At 40.3% G+C, this 22,967-nt stretch overlaps 1 protein-coding gene across 8 annotated transcripts in view; it reads right to left on the bottom strand.

Moving 5' to 3' along the window:
* Window positions 1-22,967, bottom strand: part of ZNF236 (zinc finger protein 236) — a 98,199-nt gene that overhangs the window by 9,332 nt on the left and 65,900 nt on the right. For 6 of the 8 annotated variants that reach the window (XM_049830170.1, XM_049830168.1, XM_049830167.1 and 3 more), the window contains 8 exons: window positions 21,803-22,168; window positions 19,660-19,805; window positions 18,168-18,411; window positions 17,529-17,708; window positions 16,062-16,214; window positions 13,968-14,158; window positions 12,156-12,287; window positions 6,039-6,236 (listed from right to left, as the gene is read on the bottom strand). In XM_049830170.1, coding sequence (XP_049686127.1) covers window positions 6,039-6,236; window positions 12,156-12,287; window positions 13,968-14,158; window positions 16,062-16,214; window positions 17,529-17,708; window positions 18,168-18,411; window positions 19,660-19,805; window positions 21,803-22,168 — 1,610 coding nt within the window. Of the gene's footprint in view, window positions 1-5,535; window positions 5,929-6,038; window positions 6,237-12,155; window positions 12,288-13,967; window positions 14,159-16,061; window positions 16,215-17,528; window positions 17,709-18,167; window positions 18,412-19,659; window positions 19,806-21,802; window positions 22,169-22,967 lie in introns of those variants that run through there. The other 2 variants (XM_049830166.1, XM_049830163.1) reach the window with 2 other exon arrangements.

Genomic DNA, 22,967 nt, shown 5'->3' with positions numbered 1-22,967 from the left:
GTAACCACCTCTGAAAGTATGGCAATAAAAAGTTTGTTTCATTCCATTGTTTTAATAAGATCACGACCTCATTCTATTTTCATCTTCGACTGATGTCTGTGCTTTGTTTACTCTCCACAGTCACCCTGCAGGTATTTCCACTACCTAATGATATGGAATTGGATAGTTTAGTCACTGCGCATGTCTTCAGATTCTCCTCTCTGAAACTGTAAAATTGGGACAATTACCAACATCAGAAGGGGAATTGAAGACACTGGACTGAAAATTTTTGACACCGGGGGTGGGGTGACTGGTAGGGGCGTTCGTACATAATCCCTAAAGGTTTTCTTGTGGATAATTGTGAAATTGCTGGTACTGATGCCTTTGGAAAAAAGAAATACAGTTAAGTTCTGGCATCCAAACATTGGTACCCTTACCTCCTACTGTTTTTTTTCTGGATGGCCCGAAGTTTGGCAGTGCTCTTAACGTTTTTTGTAATCTCCAGAACACCATCAGTACAAAATGAAGACCTTGAGTAAGAGATCACTGAACACTGAACCCTTCCCAAAACCCTAAGCTAAAACCTGTGGTTTCATTTATTTTTGTTGAGCTTCCTGTTAAAGGTTGCTCACAGCTGATGTTCTAGAACACCTTGATGAAGAGGTGGAATTTGTTTTAGGACATGATGATCAAGTAGTAAATGAAACTGTCTTTCTGTTTAAAACATCCTCTTCTCCTCCTCACCAAAAGTGAAAAACGATGATTTGGAGATTCATTTTGACTTTCATCATCAGAAATCTTGGATTGGGTTTGTACAGGATACAGAGAAAACCTTCCTGAAATAACATTTATCAGCTGTCATACCCACTAGTTCGACTGATATAGATCAAACTGTTAAGCTGGTCAACAAAGAGTAATAGTGCTTCCATGGGATCAGTTGTATCAAACTGCAAACTTCAGCATTTTTGATGAAATGTTCCAAAAACTTGGCTGGTCACTCTGCTGGTTTGCGTATGTCTGTATGTGTATATGGAAAAAGAAACTGTTGAAACTTCCTCATCATCTGGTGAGGTTCACTCCAATTTTTACACATACATGCAACATTATCCTCCCTTCTTAGGAACTAACAAAACGTGATCTTTTGCAAATGCTGACTGTCTTTGGATCTGAAGGTTGAAAATGATCCACTGCACTGAGCAGGAAGTGTTTCCTGGTATAAAGCCATAGTTTAAAGAAGCATCCCAAACAAAGCAAATAAGGCTGTCTTTCACATTAGAAAGTACCTATTCAAGAATTCACCCTTCAAATATAAATGTTTTTCTATCATTACCCTAGCCTTATCTAACAAGCAGGTTTTTGTCCATGTTGTTCCTGATCTGAGTTGAACTGCAGATTTTTTTCAAATCTTGTTTTTGCAGAGGAATTTCATAGAATTATAGAATCATTTAGGTCGGAAAAGACCCTTAAGATCATCGAGTCCAACCGTTAACCTAGCACTGCCAAGTCCACCACTAAACCATGTCCCTAAATACCACATCTACATATCTTTCAAAAACCTCCAGGGATGGTGACTCAACCACTTCCCTGGGCAGCCTGTTCCAATGTCTGACAACCCTGTCAGTGATGAAATTTTTTCTAATATCCGACCTAAGTCTCCCCTGGCGCAACTCGAGGCCATTTCCTCCCGTCCTATCACTTGTTAGCTGGGAAAAGAGACCAGCACCCACCTCGCTACAACCCCCTTTCAGGCAGTTGTAGAGAGCGATAAGGTCTCCCCTCAGCCTCCTTTTCTCCAGACTAAACAGCCCCAGGTCCCTCAGCCGCTCCTCATAAGACTTGTGCTCCAGGCCCCTCACCAACTTGGTTGCCCTTCTCTGGACACGCTCCAGCACCTCAATGTCTGTCTTGGAGTGAGGGGCCCAAAACGGAACACAGGACTCGAGGTGCGGCCTCACCAGTGCTGAGTACAGGGGGACGATCACCTCCCTGCTCCTGCTGGCCACACCATTTCTGATACAGGCCAGGATGCCGTTGGCCTTCTTGGCCACCCGGGCACACTGCTGGCTCATATTCAGCCGGGTGTCAACCAACACCCCCAGGTCCTTTTCTGCCGGGCAGCTTTCCAGCCCCTCTTCCCCAAGCCTGTAGCGCTGCATGGGCTTGTTGTGACCCAAGTGCAGGACCCGGCACTGAACCTTGTTGAACCTCATACAATTGGCCTCAGCCCATGAATCCAGCCTGTCCAGATCCCTCTGTACAACCTTCCTACCCTCAAGCAGATCAACACTCCCACCCAACTTGGTGTCATCTGCAAACTTACTGAAGGTGCACTCGGTCCCCTCATCCAGATCACTGATAAAGATATTACACAGTACTGGCCCCAGTACTGAGCCCGGAGGAACACCACTTGTGACTGGCTGCCAACTGGATTTAACTCCTTTCACCACCACCCTTTGGGTTTGGCCATCCAGCCAGTTTTTTTATCCAGCAAAGAGTACACCTGTTCAAGCCATAAGCAGCCAGTTTCTCCAGGAGAACTAGTGTCAAAGACTTTACTAAAGTCTAGGTAGGCAAGGAAGGAGGAGGAGGAGATCAGGTTAGTCAAGCAGGACCTGCCTTTCATAAACCCAGGCTGACTGGGCCTGATCACCTGGTTATCCTCTATGTGCTCCATGATGGTACTCAAGATGATCTGCTCCATAACCTTCCCTGGCACCGAGGTCAGACTGACAGGCCTGTAGTTCCCTGTGTCCTTCTTCCGGCCCTTCTTGTAGATGTGTGTCACATTTGCTAACCTCCAGTCAACTGGGACCTCCCTGGTAAGCCAAGACTGCTGACAAATGATGTAAAGTGGCTTGGTGAGAACTTCCACCAGCTCCCTCAGTACCTTTGGGTGGATCCTATCCAGCCCCGTGGACTTGTGCGTGTCTATGTGGTGTAGTAGGTCGTTAACCTTGGATTATGGGGGCTTTATTCTGCTCCACTTCCCTGTCTTCCAGCTCAGGGGGTTGGGTACCTGGAGAACAATCAGTCTCACTATTAAAGACTGAGACAAAGAAGATATTAAGTACCTCAGCCTTTTCCTCAGTCTTTGTCACTAAGTTTCCCCCTGCATCCAATAAAGGATGGAGATTCTCCTTAGCCCTCCTTTTGTTGTTAATGTATTTACAGAAACATATTTTATTCTCTTTTACCACAGTAGCCAGATTAAGTCCTAGCTGGGCTTTGGCCCTTCTAATTTCTCCCTGCATAACCTCACAACATCTTTGTAGTCTTCCCGAGTTGCCTGGCCCTTCTTCCAAAGGTCATAAACTCTCTTTTTCCTGAGTTCCAACAAAAGCTCTCTGTTCAGCCAGGCCACTCTTCTTCCCCGCCAGCTTGTCTTTCAGCACATGGCGACAGCCTGCTCCTGCACCTTTGAGATTTCCTTCTTGAAGAATGTCCAGCCTTCCTGGACTCCTTTCCCCTTCGGGACTGCCTCCCAAGGGACTCTGTCAACCAGGCTCCTAAACAGGCCAAAGTCTGCCCTCCAGAAATCCAAGGTAGAAGTTCTGCTGACACCCCTCCTTACTTCTCCAAGCATTGAAAACTCTTATCATTTAATGATTGCTGTGCCCAAGATAACCTCCAACCATGACATCACCCGCAAGTCCTTTTCTGTTCATGAACAACAGGTCCAGTGGGGCACCTTCCCTAGTTGGCTCACTCACCAGCTGTGTCAGGAAATTATCTTCCACACACTCCAGGAACCTCCTAGACTGTTCCCTCTCTGCTGTATTGTATTTCCAGCAGACATCTGGTAAGTTGAAGTCCGCCAAGAGAAGAAGGGCTAGCGACTGTGAGACCTCCCAGCTGCTTATAGAATATTTCATCTGTCACTTCATCGTGGTTAGGTGGTCTGTAACAGACTCTCACCATGATACCTGCTTTGTTGGCCTTCCGCCTGATTCTTACCGATAAACACTCAACCCTATCGTCACCATCATTAAGCTCTAGACAATCAAAACACTCCCTAACATACAGGGCTACCCCAGCACCTCTCCTTCCTTGCTTATCCCTTCTGAAGAGTTTATAGCCATCCATTGCAGCACTCCAGTTGTGTGAGTCATCCCACCATGTTTCCATGACTATTATCATAGTTTTCCAGCTGCACAATGGCTTCCAGCTCCTCCTGCATGCATTGGTGTGGATGCACTTCAACTGGGCTATTGATCCTGCCACCTTTTTTGGAGGAGAAGCCCTAATCCCTATGTGACTGTTCTGAGGCGCTTTTGTGGTTTCTAACACATCAACAACCTTTGCATCTTTGCTGCTGCATGGATCTCCATCCCCTACTTCCACTGGGATGGCTAGGGTGCTGCGTGCATTAGTACATGGACATTTCAAAAGTGCTCCAGTGTATTCAGCACATTGTGGAGCAGACCAAAGGACCTCGCTAGCACACCATCCTTCAAACATTGGCATGCCACCCTCAGGCTTATCTTTAGCAAGTCTGGTTTCATCCCCTCTAAATCTAGCTTAAAGCTCTTTCAATGAAACCTGCTAACTCCTGCACAAAGATCCTTTTCCCCCTTTGGAACAGATGTACCCCATCTGTTGCTAGCAGGTCTGCTGTCGTGTAGACCAACCCATGATCAAAAAACCCAAAAATCTGGCTGGTGCCACCCATCTCAGAGACAGTTACTGATCTGCTGGCTCTTCCTGTTTCTTCCCTCATCATTCCCTGCAACCAGAAAGATAGAGGAGAACGCTACTTGTGTTCCTCATCTCTTAACCAGTCATCTCAAGGCCCTGAAGTCTCTTTTGATAGCCCTCGGACTTATTGCAACTTCATTGCTGCCTACATGAAAAAGCAATGTGGGATAATGATGTGAGGGCCATACCAGGGTAGGAAGTTAGCTTGTCGTACCTTTATCCTGGGCCTAGTATATAATAGAAGTCAAGGTTTAATTATGAAGAAAAAAAAATATAACACCAGTGAATTCTAAGAAAAAAAATTGAAGAGAGACTGATATTTGGGGGTTTTTATCATTATTTAAGGGAAACGAGTATCAATACTTTATTTCTTTTTTTTTTTTTTTTTTTTCCCCTCTGGAAAACTTCTCCTAAACCAGAGGTTAACAGTTTCACAAAACCACGTTTTATGACAGTTTCCCCAAGGACTAAAAGTCTGGTTGACACACGTGATCAGTCCAAGGGGGTGAACTTCACAAACAGGGTATATTGCCTTAAAATATAATACTAAAGTGAGAGAATATCTATTGAAGAGCTCTTCTAAGAGCTACTTAATATTAAGACATTGCCTCTGGCTCCAGAAATTTCTTGCTATATATTCTGGGAAGCTGGCAAAATTCTGGGCAAGTTACATTGTATGTTTGCTCTTTTCATAAAGCAGTTCTTCAAATCACTGCCTTGTAGTATCTCTCAGAGACAGGATACTGGCCTGGACATATCACTTCTCTGGTACAGCCCAATATTCCTAATACGAACATTTTATAATGTAATTAAAAACTTAAACACACCACTAATTTTTTTTTAAAAAAACTTGGAATTATCAGGTTCTTTGTAATCTAGAGAAAATTACAGAGAAAACATCACTAGACAACAGCAATAATGTGAGGATATTTTAAAACAAATGGTTCCTCTGAAGACGTCACTTGTGCTCACAAGGCAGAACATCTAAAAATCAGATGATAAGAGCGCAAAGCAGGTAGCATCCTATGATTCCAAAAGCTTATCTGGAAATCAGGATTAGCAGTGATGACATACATAAGCAAATAAAGTAAGCGAAATCTTTTCCTGGCACTATTATTTGCATGACAGGCATTCACATTTTTCATTCTGTAGTCAATATATGTACTAAAAGCCTCTCCATGCTCCAGGAGAGAGTTCTCTAACTGTGTATACATTACCACTTAGACTCCCTCTCTCTGATGCACACCTCTCACACTGTTAAAAGGAAAGGAAAGGTAAAGGGATAATAGGTACCTTCCATTAATATCACAAAAAGTCCAAAACAAAAGGACTTAACAGAACAATCAACTGTTATTACCAAATACCTTGAGATGTGTTGCCCGCTTAAAGGCTTTATTGCAGACATGGCAAACATGTATTCTTTCCTTGCCATGAACCTCTTTACTATGGTGCATCAACATGGTGGCTGAAGAAAAGGTTTGACTACACTCAAAACACTGGTGCACGCGACCTTCTTTTTCTGCTTGACTGCTTTTAGTCACATTAGGAGAAACCTCTGTCACCTGTAACAATTTACAAAAACACTATCAAATAATTTCATAGGCACATCCACAACAAGGATTATCTACCTCAACATGACCAATTTTTGGACAGTACTTGTAAGCAACTTACCAACACAAAGGAAATAAGTTGTACGTAAATATGAACTTGTAGTTCATTGCTTTTAAGAATGACACATACATGTATTTTAAGAAAACAGAAAGATTATAACTATGATCAAATTCATTTATGCATTATAAACAGAATGCATTTGTATCAATATTCTCCAATATTCAGTTTCATATTCCTGAGCATCTCAGATGATTCTCACATTTCTCACCAAACAAAATTCAAAGCCAAAAACATTTCAGACAAAAAAAGAAAGTATCTCTGATTTTACAGAGGAGAAGAGTATTTTCTATTTGTTTAATTTCTTCATTGGGGACACTACTTTCAGAAGGAAGTAAAGCTTTGAGCTACCAACACAAAGTTCCAGAAGTACTGAAACACAATGAAGAGTTGATAGAATTTGGATGGGGTTGTGCTGCATTTTTGTTTTGTTTTAATCAGTGACGTGTGTTTGAAAAATCTCACTTTCTTCAAATAAAATAACACAGAGTTCCTTCAACTTCAGAGATACAAAAGAATCTTAAATACAGTAACTTATAGAAAGAAACAAATGAAGAAAAGATAAAGGAAGTAGTACTGTAAATGAATTATTCAGGATGAACTAAACTTGAAAAGATACAGAACATAGTAGAATATTATCCACACTAGAAAGCAAAGATGCAATATAAAACATATTAAAAGAAATGACAAAAAAAAATCCCGTGTGTGTGTGCATGCATGCATGTTTCCAACTAGTTGGAACCTTTTGGGAAAAGGGTGAAAAGTTGAAAGGTCAGTCAACATAGTCACCATGATTAAATAAAACATACAAACTTTACAGGTAATGACAGAAAACTAGTTTACATCAGCGTTACATTTTGACTGTTACTACAATAGTGCTACCTGGACACAGTCACACTTTACAAGTGCTATTACAATAAGCCTTATGAAGTGGCAACCTGATTTATGAAAGCATATATATTGAAAGACAATATCTAGTTTTAAGTTCAGAAGAGTAAGAAAATACGTTGATGTTAAATTTTAAAACATCCATCTTCACAGAGTATTTGAACACTAAAACTGTTAAGAACTCACATTTGTAAGCATATGCAAATGTAAAAATCATATGCACAAGATGTTATTAGAAACAGAATAGTTCAAGTTGGAAGGGATGGCTTGAGATTGCCTAGTCCAATGTCCCTGGAGCAGGGCCACGTCCAGACATCTTCTGAATGTCACCAAGGATGGAGACTCTATAACATCTCTGGACAACCTCTTCAAGGGTTCAACCACCCTCACAGTGAAACAGGGTTTCTTTGTGCTCAGATGGAATTTTAATTTGTGCCCATTGCCTCTCATCCCTTCACTGGGTATCACTGAGAAGAGCCTGGCTCCGTCTGCTTTACTACCTCCCATCAGGTACTTATGCACATTGATAAGAACCACCCCCTCCCCCCCAACCCAGAGCCTGCTCTCTTTTAAGCCAAACAGTCCCAGCTCCCTCAGCCTCTCCTATGTTGGATGCTCCAATCCCTTGATCATCTCTGTAGCCCTCCACTGCACTCACTCCTGTACGTCCATGTCTCTCCGTACTGCGGGCCCCAGGACTGGACACAGCACCCCAGATGATGATGTGTTCTCACTGGTACTGAGAAGAGGGGAGGATCAACCCTCTTGACCAGCTGGCAACACTCTTCTTAATACATCCCAGGATGCTGTTGGCCATCTTGCCGCATTGCTGGTTTGTGGCCAACTACTTGTCCACCAGTATCCCCTGGCTCTTCTTGAAAAGTTGCTTTCCTGCTACCCTCAGTGTGTACTAGTGCATGGGGTTGTCCTCCAGGGACAGGACTTTGCACTTCCCTTTACTGATCCTTCTGAGATTCCTGTTGGCCTGGATCTCCAGCCTCCTGAAGTCCCTCTGCATGGCAGCACACCCATTCAGTCTGTTAACTACTCCTTCCAGTCTTCCATCACCGATAAACCTGCCAAACATGCACTCTGTTCTATCATGCATGTCACTAACGAAGAACACTAATGAGCAGTACTAGCCCCAGTATTTGAACCCAGTGGAACACCACTAATGACTGCCCTTGAGATGGACTTTGTTTCACAGATCAGAACACTTTTGAGACCTAGCAGTTCAACTTGTTTTCAGTCCACCTTGCTGTTTTATTTAGCTAGCCTATACTTCATCAGCTTGCCTATGAGGAGGTTATGGGAGACGACATCAAAAGCCTTACTAAAGTCAAGACAAACCACATCCACTGCTCCGCTCATCCACCAAGCCAGTCACTTCATTGTGGAAGGCTCTCAGGTCAGTTCAGCATGTCTCCCCCTCCATAAATCTCTGCTGACTACTCCTAATCACCACCTTGTCCCTCAATCCTGGAAAGCATTTCCAAACACATTTGCTTTATTGCCTTTCCAGGGACTGAGGTGAGGGTGACTGACCTGTACTTTCCTGATTCTCCAACCCTGCCCTTCTTGAAGGTAGGAGTAACTTTTGTTTTCTCCCAGTCATCAGGAACCTCTCCTGATCGCCATGACCTTTCAAAGATAATAGACATTCATCTCATGACAATGTCAGCCAGTTCCCTTAGCACTCACGAGTGTATCCCATCACCGATGGATTTGATTTGTGCATGATCCTCTACTGAGGGTACATATTCAATGCTCCACCTTTTACCACTGATCTTGGTGATCTGGGATTGCTGAAGACAAATCTTACCAGTAAAAATGAAGCAAAAAGAGGCACTCAGTACCTCAGCCTTTTCCAAATCCTGTCTCCAGGTCTTCTGCCCCAATCAGTAGCAGGCCAACTCATCTTCCTTTTGCTGCTGATACACCTGTAAAAGCCCATTGTGTTACATTTTATGTCCCTTTCAGATTCAACTCCAGGTGGGCTTTGTGTTTCCCAAACTCATCCCTGTCTCCTTGAATGGTGTCTCCGTACTCCTTCACGGTGACCTGACCCTGCTTCCACTTATGTATGGGTTTTTTTATGTCTGAGTTTTGTCAGGAGCTCCTTGTTCCTCCATGCTGGCCTCCTCTCGCCTTTGACCTCCTACACATTGGGACCGACAATTCCTGAGCTTGGAGGAAGACAACATTTGAAATCAACTAGCTCTCCTGGTTCTCCTTCTCTCCAGGTCTGCTTACTATATGATTATTCCAAGCTGTATTGGGTTTGCACGGCAAGGTTTTGGTGGCAGGGGAACTACAGAGGTTGCAAAGCTGCTAGAAGCCTCCCCTATGTCTGACGAAGTCAGTGTCAGCCAGCTCCAAGAGAGACCCACCGCTGGCCAAGGCCAAGCCCATCAATGATGGTGGTAGCGCCTCTGGGATAACATATTTAAGAAGGAGGAAAAAAAACCTGCGCAGCAGCAACTGCAGCCAAAGACAGTGAAAGTATGAGAGAGAAACAACCCTGCAGACCCCAAGGTCAGTGAAGAAGGAGGAGGAGGAGGTGCTCCAGGCACCAGAGCAGAGATTCCCCTGCAGCCCGTGGGGAAGACCACGGTGAGGCAGGCTGTCCCCCTGCAGCCCAGGGAGGTCCACGGTGGAGCAGATATCCACCCGCAGCCCATGGAGTACCCCATGCTGGAGCATGGGGATGCCCGAAGGAGGCTGTGACCCCGTGGGAAGCCCATGCTGGAGCGGGCTCCTGGCAGTACCTGTGGCCCCATGGAGAGAGGCGCCCACGCTGGAGCAGATTTGCTGGCAGGACTTGTGACCCCACGGGGGACCCATGCTGCAGCAATTCATGAAGAACTACAGCCCATGCAAAGGACTCACATTGGAGAAGTTTGTGGAGGACTGTCTCCCGTGGGAGGGACCCCACGCTGGAACAGGGGAAGCGTGAGGAGTCCTCCCCCTGAGAAGGAAGGAGTGGCAGAAATGTGTGATAAACTGACTGCAACCCTCATTCCCTGTCCCCCTGCACTGCTGGGAGGGGAGGAGATTAAGCAATCAGGAATAAAGTTAAGCCTGGGAAGAAGAGAGGGGTAAGGGGAAGATGTTTTAAGATTCAGTTTTTATTTCTCATTATCCTACTCTGATTTGATTGGTAATAAATTAAATTAATTTCCCCCAAGTCGAGTCTGTTTTCCGCATGATGGTAATTGGTGAATGATCTCTCCCTGTCCTTATCTTGACCCAGAAGCCTTTTGTTTTATTTTTTCTCCCCTGTCCAGCTGATAGGGGGAGTGATAGAGTGGCTTTGGTGGGCACTGGCATCCAGCCAGAGTCAACCCACCACACAAGCAGATTCCTGAACAGCCCAAAGTCTGCTCTCCTGATGCCCAGGGTTGTGATCCTGCTATTTGCCTTATTTCCTTCTCTCAGGATCCTGACCTCCACAATCTCGTGGTCACTGCAATAAAGAATATCCTTGACCTTCACAATCCCAATCAGTTTTTCCTTGTTCGCAATTATCAGGCCCAGAAGAACACCTCTGCTTGCTGGCTTCTCAGTCATCTGTATCAGGAAGTTATCATCAACGCACTCCAGAAATTTCCTACATTCCTCGTGCCCTGCTTGTTGCCCTTCCAGCAGATCTTAGGCAGGTTGAAGTAACCCATGTAGACCAGAGACTGCAAATCACAGATTTGTTTAAGTTGGAAAGGACCTCCTGAGATCATCTAGTCCAACTACTCTACTCAAGAAGGGTCAGCTAGGGCAGGTTGTCCAAGACCAACATGAAAGCCTCATCTTCTATTTCTTCCTGATCAGGCAATCTGTAGCAGATGGCTAGTATTCACGACAGCGTCAATCCACATTGGTCTGCTTGCCAATCCTTACCAATAAGGTCTCAGTTGGCTCACCATCCAGGCAGAGCTCCATGCATTCCCACTGCTGTCTTGCCAGTCTGTTCTTCCTAAAGATCCTGAATCCAGCCATGGCAGTGCTTCAGTTGTGTGAGCTGTAGCACCTTCTCCCTCCAATTCCAATGAGATTGCAGCCCTGCAACTGCATGCAGACCTCCAATTCCTCCTGTTTGTTCCCCATGCTGCATGGACCAGTGTACGGGCACTTCAGAGAGACAGCCAGTTGTAACAATTTTTCCAAGGAGAGTGTTGAAGTTTCCTCTATTATGTTGTTGTCTCAGCACCTTTATTCATACACATACACTTGAGGCAGGCCCCCTCCCTTCAGTCCTTATTATTTTTGAAGTTTCTCATGCCTATATCAGCCACAACTTGCCCACCTCTTGCCCTTCCAGTCTACCACTTCTTCGCTTGGTTGTGGGTCACCATCTGCCTCTCCCATTTTTTCCTATTTTAGAGCTTACATTACCAGGTTGGTTGAAAACATTCATTTTGCATTCAACAAGAGAAATCTGAATGACTTTTTCTAATATTAATACTATATTGTGTATGTAAAAGTTTCTATTGAAATTAAAATACATAAGAAGTTGAAAAGACTTTATGCTGCACCACTATTAAAGCAATTTGGTTACAAAAAGAGAATGGAAAATGTGTAGCAATAGGTGCTCTTTTTTTGCCACAGCTCTCAACTTTGTCTATTTTATTATCTAATTACAAACTTACTGGAAATTTTTGGAGCAGTCTGTGTTGAAAGCATGGTTATGTAATTTGTAAAAAGAAACACATTATTAATTGCATTTCTTCTCTGTATATGAAAAAGTGTTTTTAACTCAAAACTTAAAAACAGAATCTGGGTGACTAGGAAGTCACAGGGAGCCTCTTCCCTATACTCTTAATTGGCAATGACATCCGTCTTCCTGTTTCAGAATATAGAGGAACCATTCCAGTACTTTGATTAAATAATGTTCTTTACCCAGAAAAGACACAGAAATATATTGTATCTACCTGATACGTTATTTCATCAGAGTTTGCAGATGCTGAATGGGGTGTATGGCTCACCAGTATGACTTGCTGTGAGCCTGACCCACTTTGGCTAGCAAGACTGGAATCTGTGAGTATAGCAGGGAACTGCTGACCCTGTTGAAGAGGGGAGAAAAAACAAAAAGGTAGAATAACTATATTTAAACAGCTAACTGTAATCATGTAAATTATATTTACACCTCAAAACTACTTTTATTTTTCCTTGATAACGACCATTCCAGAATCCTCTCTGAACAAATGATACTGTTTTCTCTCCTTTTCTCCTCCCATTTTAAGTCTAACAAATTTACAGGCAACAACAGCTGCAAATCTGTAAGACTAGAGATTCAGTTCTGATTAATTTTTCCCAGCCTCGCATCAATTGCTGAATATTTCATCAGCCTTCCCTTATCTTTGTCTCTTCGGCTGATACTTTAACCCCTATATTCTGCTTTCCTGCATGGTCTTCCCACAGTATTTTCCTTTTTTAAAATCCCTTAATTAAATTTACTTCCAAACTACATGAAATCAAGGTACAAAATTACTACTTACGATACACCATCACTAATACCATACTGCTACTTCTATTTCTACACTACTGTTAAAGACCTCAATTTTCTCAGGAAATACAGCACCTTTATGTACTACCTGCCTATTCAACATGATTCCTGCAACACAGACTAAATTTGCATAGTGCCCCGAACAGTGTTTTGGTTTTATTTATACCTGCATTAAGATTAGGCATAGTGTTTTATTAATAAACATCAATACTGCCAAATGTAATGGCTTAAATTATTACAAAGTCTGAAATGAAACCAACATGTTGCTTTGCTGCTCTGTGATGCCAGAAATCACAAAGGTGTCATAAGAACTATTTAAAGGTCTTTTCTTCCCCTCCCCAGAGCAAAACTGCAGAGGGAGGCATATGATCATCCTCACAAGCTTTGCCTCAACAGGTTTAATCACACCATATGCTAGGCAAATAGTCTTTCATTTACACACATTTACACATTTTAGTTCGGGTCAAAAAAGTAAAAATAAATCTAAACCTAGGTAAGCTACGAAAGTAGAAGAAACAGCCCAAGTTTTCAGATATAAAATCTACACTGAAATGCCAACCACACAATGACCCTAGATTTTCACTTTCTTGTCTTTTAATATTATGTATGGATTGGTTTTTTTTCTCCCCACTCCATACATTCTATTTTCCCAACATGTCTTTGGCTCTTAATGACACCACAGAAATCTTAAATTATGATAAAAACAAAACTAGTGCTAAAGCTACTGGGGAGATGATAGCCCATAAAACACTATTCTTATAAAATTTCTTGTAACACTACCTGTTATTAAAGACAGTCAATTTAATTTAGATTCTGTCCTGTTATTTGCTGTGAAAGGAACTGTCACTGCTGTTGAACTCTCATTTTCACAAGGAGGAAAAGAAAAATTTACCATATTAAACAATAAAAAGTTTAGGAATACTAAGCTGTATTACCGAAGAGTGATGATGAAGTACACAGCTTAGTTTATCACTAAAAATTGATCTCAAACAATATTTGAAACAGTAGAACCTACATGTTCATTGCAACAAAACCTCTGCAAAATTTAGCTGTATTTCTGTTTAAATAGTTTATGCTTCTAGATGCCAGTGTGCACACACTGGTGCCTGAAAGTTAACTGACTTCCCAAATACTATGTATTTTCAGGGCAAAATTATTTTCTAAGCAAAATCTCCAATTCCTGCCCTGTAAGACAGTAATGTTAGTTTATTTGTCATTTCAGAAAAGCGTTTCTTACCTGTGAAGTGATATTAAGTGTAACTGCATCAAGACCACCTGACAACATTCCCTGAGTGTCAGCAAGAGTCAAGGTGACACTACCATCTCCTCCAACTCCTGATGAAGACATTACCAAATTCTGAGCAGAAACTGTAGACTGAGATATGGGTGTTGTTGGAGGAAGGTTTGTCCCACCTGTTGTATTAAGTTCTGGAATATATGCAAAATAGTAAAAAAAAATAAATCTGTCACATACATAAACTCTTAGCCACAAACTTAATTTAACTTTATTTCTATTTCTCATTTGTTAGGCCTTTCTATTTTGGAAGCAAATAAGTCAGCTGAACAATTAATCATGTCAAAAATTGTCAGAGTCTCAGATGATAAAATTAGAAAAACTACACCTAAATGTAGCTCAATGGACATCTGTCCTGGTTTCAGCTGGGATAGAGTTCACTGTCTTCCTAGTAGCTGGTACAGTGCTGTGTTTTGAGTTCAGCATGCGAAGAATGTTGATAACACTGATGTTTTCAAGTTGTTGCTCAGTATTGTTTAGACTAAAGTCAAGGATTTTTCAGCTTCTCATGGCCAGCCAGGGCACAAGAAGTTGGCACAGGACACAGCCAGGGCACCTGACCCAAACTGGCCAACGGTGTATTCCATACCATGGGACGTCCCATCTAGTTTAGGTACTGGGAAGTGGGAGCAGGGAATCGCCGCTCGGGGACTGGCGGGGTGTCGGTCGGCGGGTGGTGAGCTATTGCCCTGCGCATCATTTGTACATTCCAATCCTTTTTTACTACTGTTGTCATTTTATTAGTGTTATCATTATTAGTTTCTTCTCTTCTGTTCTATTAAACCGTTCTTATCTCAACCCAGGAGTTTTACTTTTTTTTCCCCGATTTCCTCCCCCATCCCACTGGATGGGGGAAGTGAGTGAGCGGCTGCGTGGTACTTAGTTGCTGGCTGGGGTTAAACCACGGACAACATCATACTGCAACAAAATAACTTTTTAACATGGCATGTGGGAGATGACTTATTGGCGAAAACACACCTGAAGAAGTTTCAGGTTACAGGCTTCTGTAGTCTGACCACTTTCAGAATTCTCAATGAAATACACTTCAACTCACACCAGCAAAACCAAAATTTGGTAACTCCGTAACACAACACTCCCATCCTATCCTTGCAACATGTTTGAAAATCCATAATAGCAAAAAAGGCCAGTTTATTATTAATAGGTATTTCATAACAGTTTGATTGTAACAGCTGTGTAATAGTTTATTATACATTCTCCAGTACAACACTAGAGGCCTCATGGCTTTCAGTTTATGATAACCTTAAAATCCTGAGAGGATGCTACAGAAGGTACAATACAATTGTCTGCTTTTACTATTTCATTTACTAATTCATTACACAAGAGCACGCCTTAACCTTCAAATCTTACAGGATACTGTGGGGTAGTCTTCCCCCAGTATGACATTAAAGCAGATTTGCTTTATAGATGTATACGAGCACTAAAGGAAGCTACGAAAGGAGATGAAGGAAAAGGAAGATAAGAGAAAATTTAGGCATGCATAAGAGTGAAAAAAATTATTTACATATCAGTCATAAGTCTGTATTAGTGCAACCTGCTGCAATCAATCAGTGCAACCAATGCAACCTGCTGCACTGGTTGAAAGTGTGAACAACTACATACACGCACATGTGTTTGTATATATAAACAGATATAGGTAGAAATTCATACACATTTAAAATCTCAAAATTTGAATACTAGAGCAAATTTGATATAAAGGGTATTTTATCATCTGTCTGCAGCAAATGTATCAAATTTCTTCATCCTCCAATTTATAGAAATAGTCCTTCAATATTCTTGTAAGTGCCTCAAAGTATTATTTTTAGATATGCCTTGTTTTTATTTTCTTCTTAGTATGTGGAGTAAACTTCATTTAAATTGGCATAACAATTTAAAGCTAGTGAGAAAACACTCAAAGCCGTGTAGTTCCTGAATCGTAATGTGAAAGATGATACTACTTCACATTTAGTTACCTGGTCTAATATTTATTTTTTAACAAAATATTATTATTTTTAATTAGAAAAATCACTGTATGCATACCTGGAGCATTTAGTGAAGTGCCTTGAGAGAGAAGCTGGTCGTTGCTTATAGTTAATGTAGCACCTGTAGTCTGACTGCTGATGGTTGGTGCTGTCAGCCTTAAACCACTATTCAGATCACTGCTTCCAGAATTATGCTGAATAAGATCTTGGCCTGAATAGAAATTAGTCCTGTTATAACTGGAAATGTCTCAATATTATTCTGCTACAGTACTTAGAACTATAAACAAGTAATCATAAAATAATAAAAGACAACCAAAATCCAAAATTAATTTCTAAACGTACAGATTTTTATGCAGAGGTTCAACAAGTTTTTAATACAGATGTGATAATGCATATCTAGATACTAACATGTAGAGAAATAGCTGAGATTATTAATATTTAGGCAAATATTGATCTTACTTATCTGGATTCAAGGCACCAACTTCATCAAACTATAAAAATCAAGCAAACTAAAGGCTAATAGTTAAAATGGGATTTTTTCGATCTACAATACGGATAACAAATTGCATTAAATATGTACTCTTTTGTAAAAATGAAACTTTATATGGTGTTAATTTTGTGGAATGGTCAACATGCATAGAACATATAGAAACTGAAAGCAGATTCTATCAGTTGTTGGACACCTATACTCTATTTTTCTTGGATGAATTATTTGGATGAATTATTTCTTGGATGAATCCATTAACAAGCAGAAAAACATAGGTGGGGGACCCTGGCACCTTAACACAAACATTATTGTCATGACACTTAAAACCACTAAACAAGTTACAGAAAATGGAAAGAGAGAAAACAGAAAAAGAAAATAGGAAAAGAAAGCAATAAAAAAGAAAAAAGAAAGGAAAAGAAAGAGAAAGGCACTAAATATTATACTAGATCTGTTAAAGAAATGTCACAACACAAAATACAAATTGTCTTTGGGGGAAATAGATATCTATAGTATATATAGGATCAGTCTCTTGGAGGCAGTAAGAAAGTCAGTCTGAATTTATTCAGAGAGACCTGAAGTATTAAACTACATATTATGAAGACTGAATAGTACAGCTCAAAGAATGATCAGAACATTTATTAGAGCATGGTTCCACAAGCACTGAAAGAAAACTAGATTAAATAAACTCATCCCCAAAGCCTGCCCTGCTGGTTCCCATCCCAGTAACTACCCAGGAGTTGCACTACCCCAAGTGAGGCACAGCAAGGAAATAAGAATTGGTTATATGGGCTTTGCCAGCAAGATCAACCTCTGTTGACTCAAGGCTATGAATAAAATCGGAACCAATCTAACATACATCCTCCAAGCAAATGTATTTGGTTTTCAAAAGCAGATTTGGGGAATATCTTTTAAAGCTGATGAATATAAAAAATATAACACAGCAAAGCTGTGGACTGTGAAAATATCCTCAAATACTACTGTATAGCTACCTTATAAAATGAAGATCTGGTACCATTAAAGATCATTAAAAATACCAACCAGATATTGTAAGAGTGATTTCTTGAGGACTTCCTGATGAGCTTGTAGTAGTAGAACCCGAAGCATGAGCTAGAACTTGACTCAAACTGGAATTATTTATGGTCAACATTATCTCATGTTGTCCATTTGAAGGTGATACCATACCCTGTGAAGTCATGACTTGAGAGATATCCTGTGCACCTAAATATAAAAGAGGGTAGAACAAAAAAATTCCATGAAGATCCTTTCTTTATAATAGACACAACTTTTTAAAGCAATTAATACATTATTTTCTGAACAACTAAAAAAGACGTAGCCAAGGAAGATGCTAGAACTTATACTCTAAAGAATAAATTGTTTTCATATCCAATTTATTCCTATGCGGGCTAAGATGTTCAGAACAAAGACTTTGTATTTTTCTAAAGACTATGAATGTCCTTCAGTATTTTCATTATATAGTCCACTTTCTGAAAAAATAATATTCAAAAATAGTAACAGAAAGTTGTGAAATTTGCTGAAGATGCTCATACAAAAACTGTATGCTTATTTTATTAAATGAAGTATTTGGCAGGGGGAGGGGGACAAAATTTTCTCGCTGTGGGTAATACCATAAGTAAAAATAAGAAATTCAAAGCACAATAAAATATTGACACTGCTTACCACTAGCATTGGTCGTCAGCACAGACTCTTGCTCAGATAGGGATCCTATTGTCATGTTAGCAGATGATGTTACTGTGGGCTGCAAAGAGAGGCCTGATATAGGCTGAATAACCACATTAGCTGGCACTGCATTTTCTGTTGCCTGGAGGGAGGGATTCTGTGGAGCCATACTGGGATCTCCAGTTAGCTGCTGAGCAAGTAAATTACTCTGCTGTAATGTCTGCTGTAGAATACTTGGATCGATCTGAAAAGGAAGTTTTCAATCTGATCAATCTGAAGTTAAAAATTACAGGTTAAGTGAATATTCTTAACATAAATCCAGGACTTATATTCATTGTGTATAGAGTATATGTAATATTTAAGCTTTATAATTAACCATTTTAAACTTAAATTTATTTTTTAAAGTGTCTGTATATAGCTAGTCTCCAAAGTCACCATGTAAACAGCCTGTTTAGCTTCACCTGTAGATTCTTCCCTCCCTTCTTTCACCAAAATGTTTGGGAAATCATGATCACAGTTACATATGAGTATGCTGGGCACCAGGTACCCACACTGCTGGCATTCTGTACTGTCTTATTGCTGCATGTATAATGCTTATCACTGTCTTCAGGTCTTTGAAAGTGAAAAGGCATGGAGCAGAGGGAAGACTGATACCAGAAATTATCTATTTTTTTCAGCTCCTAGGGCTCAGTAAGGTCCCAGTTCACATTCAAACAGCTGTTCTCAACAGTTAGACATTTTACTCTTTAGGGAAGATTGGGGAAAACAAAACTAAAATATAGTTTTCTTCATTTTACGCTAACAACTTCTTGAGTAGCGAGACTCTAAGCAACCCGATGCAACTCTGAAGATGTCCCTTCTCTGACCTTGCGGTTGGACCTGGTGACCTCCAGAGGTCTCCTCCAACCTCAATGTTTCTGTGCAACTGATCAAACAACCAAGTTCATGAAATTCATTCTTCCACATAATTGCAAATACAAATTTTTAAATATAATCATCTCACCTTTTTCTGTTGTTCATTTTACAAGCTCAATGAGAATTTAAATTGTGAATGCAAATATTAAAAGCTTGCCAAATAACAAAGGTGTCTTATGTTAAGGAAAAGAACATTCTGTGCAATAATTTGGGTTGGTCTGTTTCTGGGGTGGGAGGTTCTTTTGGGGGGTTGAGTGGAGAGCCTAAAACGCTTTTGAAGTGAAAAAGACAATATGCAATTAAAAGAAAAAAAAATACAGATTTTAGAGCAATGTGCCAAAATCCTAGCAGGGCAGAAAAAACTGAAAAACTGAAAAAGAAAGAAACCAAACCAGAAAAAAAACCCACTGTGCAACTATTCTTTAAGTCTTCTAACATGGTACAACTGATATAGCGTGGTATTGCCACATGCCTCACTCCATGGGAACTCTTCTAGAATTAAGTATGCTTCTTAAACTTCCTTCAGCCTTCAAAGTGACTCTACAAAATTAAAAGCAAGAAACTCTGAGCAACCTACCTGTAATGTTATGTTGTTAATACTGGTGGTATCTATTCCAGAAATTTGAACATTTTGTCCAACCAGATTAGCAGCAAGTTGTAACTGTATTCCTTCAAGAGTGGCCAAGCTACCATCTGTCAAGGACACAGTTAAGTCACCTCCAGCTACCAAAGAAAACAGTTATATTATAATGTTTTTCTTTATCATTACTGACTGCCTCTTTCAGCTTTTTTATTTTTATAAATTAAATCAATACAAAAGCTACACACACACACTTATTTTTGCCAAGAAAAATAACTTGAAGTACATTATTACCTATTTTAAAGCTTCATAAATTCTATGTAATTTAAGGATTGTTATTATTTAAGCACCAGCTAGCACCTTAGAAAACAAGAACCACTCCAGAGTAGCTTTGGGAAAATGAAGAAATTTGGTATCAACTTCCTTGGAGAGTGTGCTGCGCCTAAATACAAGCAGCACTCACACATACGTACTGAACATACACATGAAAGCTACTGCCACATTTTTGCACAGCACAAACGTTGTTCAAGAAGGTATCAAAGTTTATCCTATGCGCTCACGTGGATAGAATTAAAGGTACATTAGCATTTGAAATAAAAAATCTTTAGAACTTAGAAAGCTCCTAATTTCAAAAGTTGAACAGACTACCTCTACAAAAGGTCTTGAGAGAATATAAGGAAAAAGTCACCTTGTGTTTGGCATACCTTCTTCCAAACACCTTTAGTATGATCAACCAGTTTCCTTTGGTTGATGCTTCAAATACATCTATCTATCCTTCCCTCTCCAAAATCCTTTAGTATAATAATCCGCTTTACAATGCCCCCCAAGAAATACCTGCTCTGGGCAAAACCCACATCACTAATCTCTATTTAAGAAAGTTCCTGCCTCTTTCTAGGAGATCTGAACATGCCAAAGACTCCCCTCCTTATTGTGTTCACTCAAAAATCCAAGCAAATATCAGACAGTTTTTAATCGCAAACTTATTGTTAACTGTGCCTGTCAAATAATATTTACCAGTATCTTCCGAACAACCAGCAATTCACTGGTTTTGGACAACAGTTTACGTCAAATCAGATAAACTGGAATGGCTACAGTTAAATATAAGACTGATAGATTACTGTGAACTTGTGGGCATACCTTCAAAATCATAGACACGTACTGAAAAAAGGTGCCAAAGAAGCACAGGGAATCAGTCTCACTTTCAGAAGTGACAGACGGTCCAAGACCCCCAACTTAAGTAGTAAATTTAACAATACCATGGGACAGTTCCAGACACCTCAACACTGTTCTGCTTTTAAAACTGTCCCTGTCCCAACTTTGCCTGAGGCCAGCTAGTACTTACACAAACAATTCCTGAAAGCAATTTAGACGTTAGCAAGGATCATACTCAAAAGGTCATTTTCTTGCAACATGAAGTATGTTGGGTATTCTGTGCCACTTGGCCTCAGAGTCAAAGAATGGTCTGTGGCACATTTAATGTGCTAATGCAGCTGTCGTCACTGTCAATCGGTAAGACTTCATATCCTAGACAATTATTTAACATACATGCCCACACTAGTAGTTTTTTGTATCGCTAAAATGTTTTCTTTGGTTTTTGGTTGGGATTTTTGGGGGTGTGTGGTTTGTACTATTAACTACACATGTACAGCAGAGCATGCAGAGCATGTGCACTTAAAACACACTCTTCATTATTCATGTAAGTAACTGGTGTAGACAAACTTTTCTTTGCTCTATGATCAAATGCGTGAATACAAAATAAATCTTATGGAATGGAAAGCTTATAGAATAACTGTATTGCTTCTCTCCTTTTTAAGAAAAGGCAACAGAGTATTACCAAAAAGAACACAAGTAGTCCAGCTACTCATTATCTCTATTTTCTTCCTTTCTGCAGTTTAACACCACAACAGTACTGAATGAGATCTTTTTAGGTGAACCGCACCTCTTCATTTCCCCTTCATTTTCCCCTTCATTCTTAAATAAATAAATTTCTATTTATGTCACCACTGTGCATCGAATCATGAATTCAGTACAACTCTTACCTGTTTGGAAGTAGCGTTTGGCATAATTTTCTGAACTCTAACAGAAAGCAAAGTTCAGTACTTGATCTCAACACCACCACCAAAAAGTCATCCATTTTTACCTGACACTGAAGCAGGCAGGATAGCCTGGCCCACAAGTCCTTGCTGAAGTAAATTTTGATCAAACTGACTCGTCAAAACGGAGTTATTCATGATGAAAACATTAGGGTCTGTTGAGGATGAATTAAGAAGACTGACTGGCTGTAGTCCCTCAGCTGAAGTACGGGCGACAGGCTTTCTAACTTTCTTTGTCTCTGGTTTATAATGACACTGTATGTGGGTTTTTCTGCGCCCTGACGTACGAAACCGTAAATCACAGTGTGGACATTTAAAGGGCTTTGCTCCCGTATGCAGACGCATGTGGACTTTTAGACTCCCTTTTGTAGAAAAAGAATTACTGCATACATGACAACTGAAGAGCTTCTGGCCTGGAAAAGTTTCGAAAACAGAAAGGTAAGTGATAAAACCTCTAAAAATCAATACCGCTACCAACAATTTAAAAAAATACAGTTTCTAAATTAATTTGAACAGAATAAATTTGAAATAACCAGCCTTTTTCTTTATACTTTTGACTGCTTTTCAAATGAATTAAGGATCTCAATGAAGGGTATCTTAATTTTTTCCTATTTCTAAAACTCAATATGCTGTTAAAACTTTCATGCAGAATCTCGTTTGGTCCCCTTAATGCCTCTGTCCTCCTCATCATCTCACCTTTGTGACTATAAAGTTGTTTCAAGTACACAGCTCACAAAACTGGAGAATTAAGTTTCATCTTGACCTCTTGTGCATTTGGCTTCTCCTTACTTAGCTACTCATTTCCTTTTTAATTCCAGCAGCTTTATTCTTCTTTTTCAGCTTTTCCATTAATACTAATCAGTATTGAGGTATTACAAGTAGGAAATGAATAGAATTTGTAAGTGAGACAATATTCTAAACCAAAATACCAACCACGTCAAAGTAACCTAGAAGTACAGAATTCTGGTCTATACACATACGGTCCTCTTTCTCTGTTCTCCTTTCAGATTGAATAACATTTGAAAAAAATCCTTGGTCTCAGATGGAATTTTTAATGTACTACAAATAACAACAGTTAACTACAGAGTTTGTTTCATTAGCCATATGTGCAACTGTATAACTCACAAAAAGCATAATGTAAACATCTGGCAGGAAACATGCCACTGCAGCTGAAAACCCACTCTAAATCCTGAAATTCCAAGGCCTTCCAGC

This window comes from Accipiter gentilis, chromosome 27, assembly GCF_929443795.1.
Source record: "Accipiter gentilis chromosome 27, bAccGen1.1, whole genome shotgun sequence".
Lineage (NCBI taxonomy): Eukaryota > Metazoa > Chordata > Aves > Accipitriformes > Accipitridae > Astur > Astur gentilis.
Note: the sequence above shows the minus strand (reverse complement) of the source record. Positions and strands in the feature narration are given on the sequence as shown.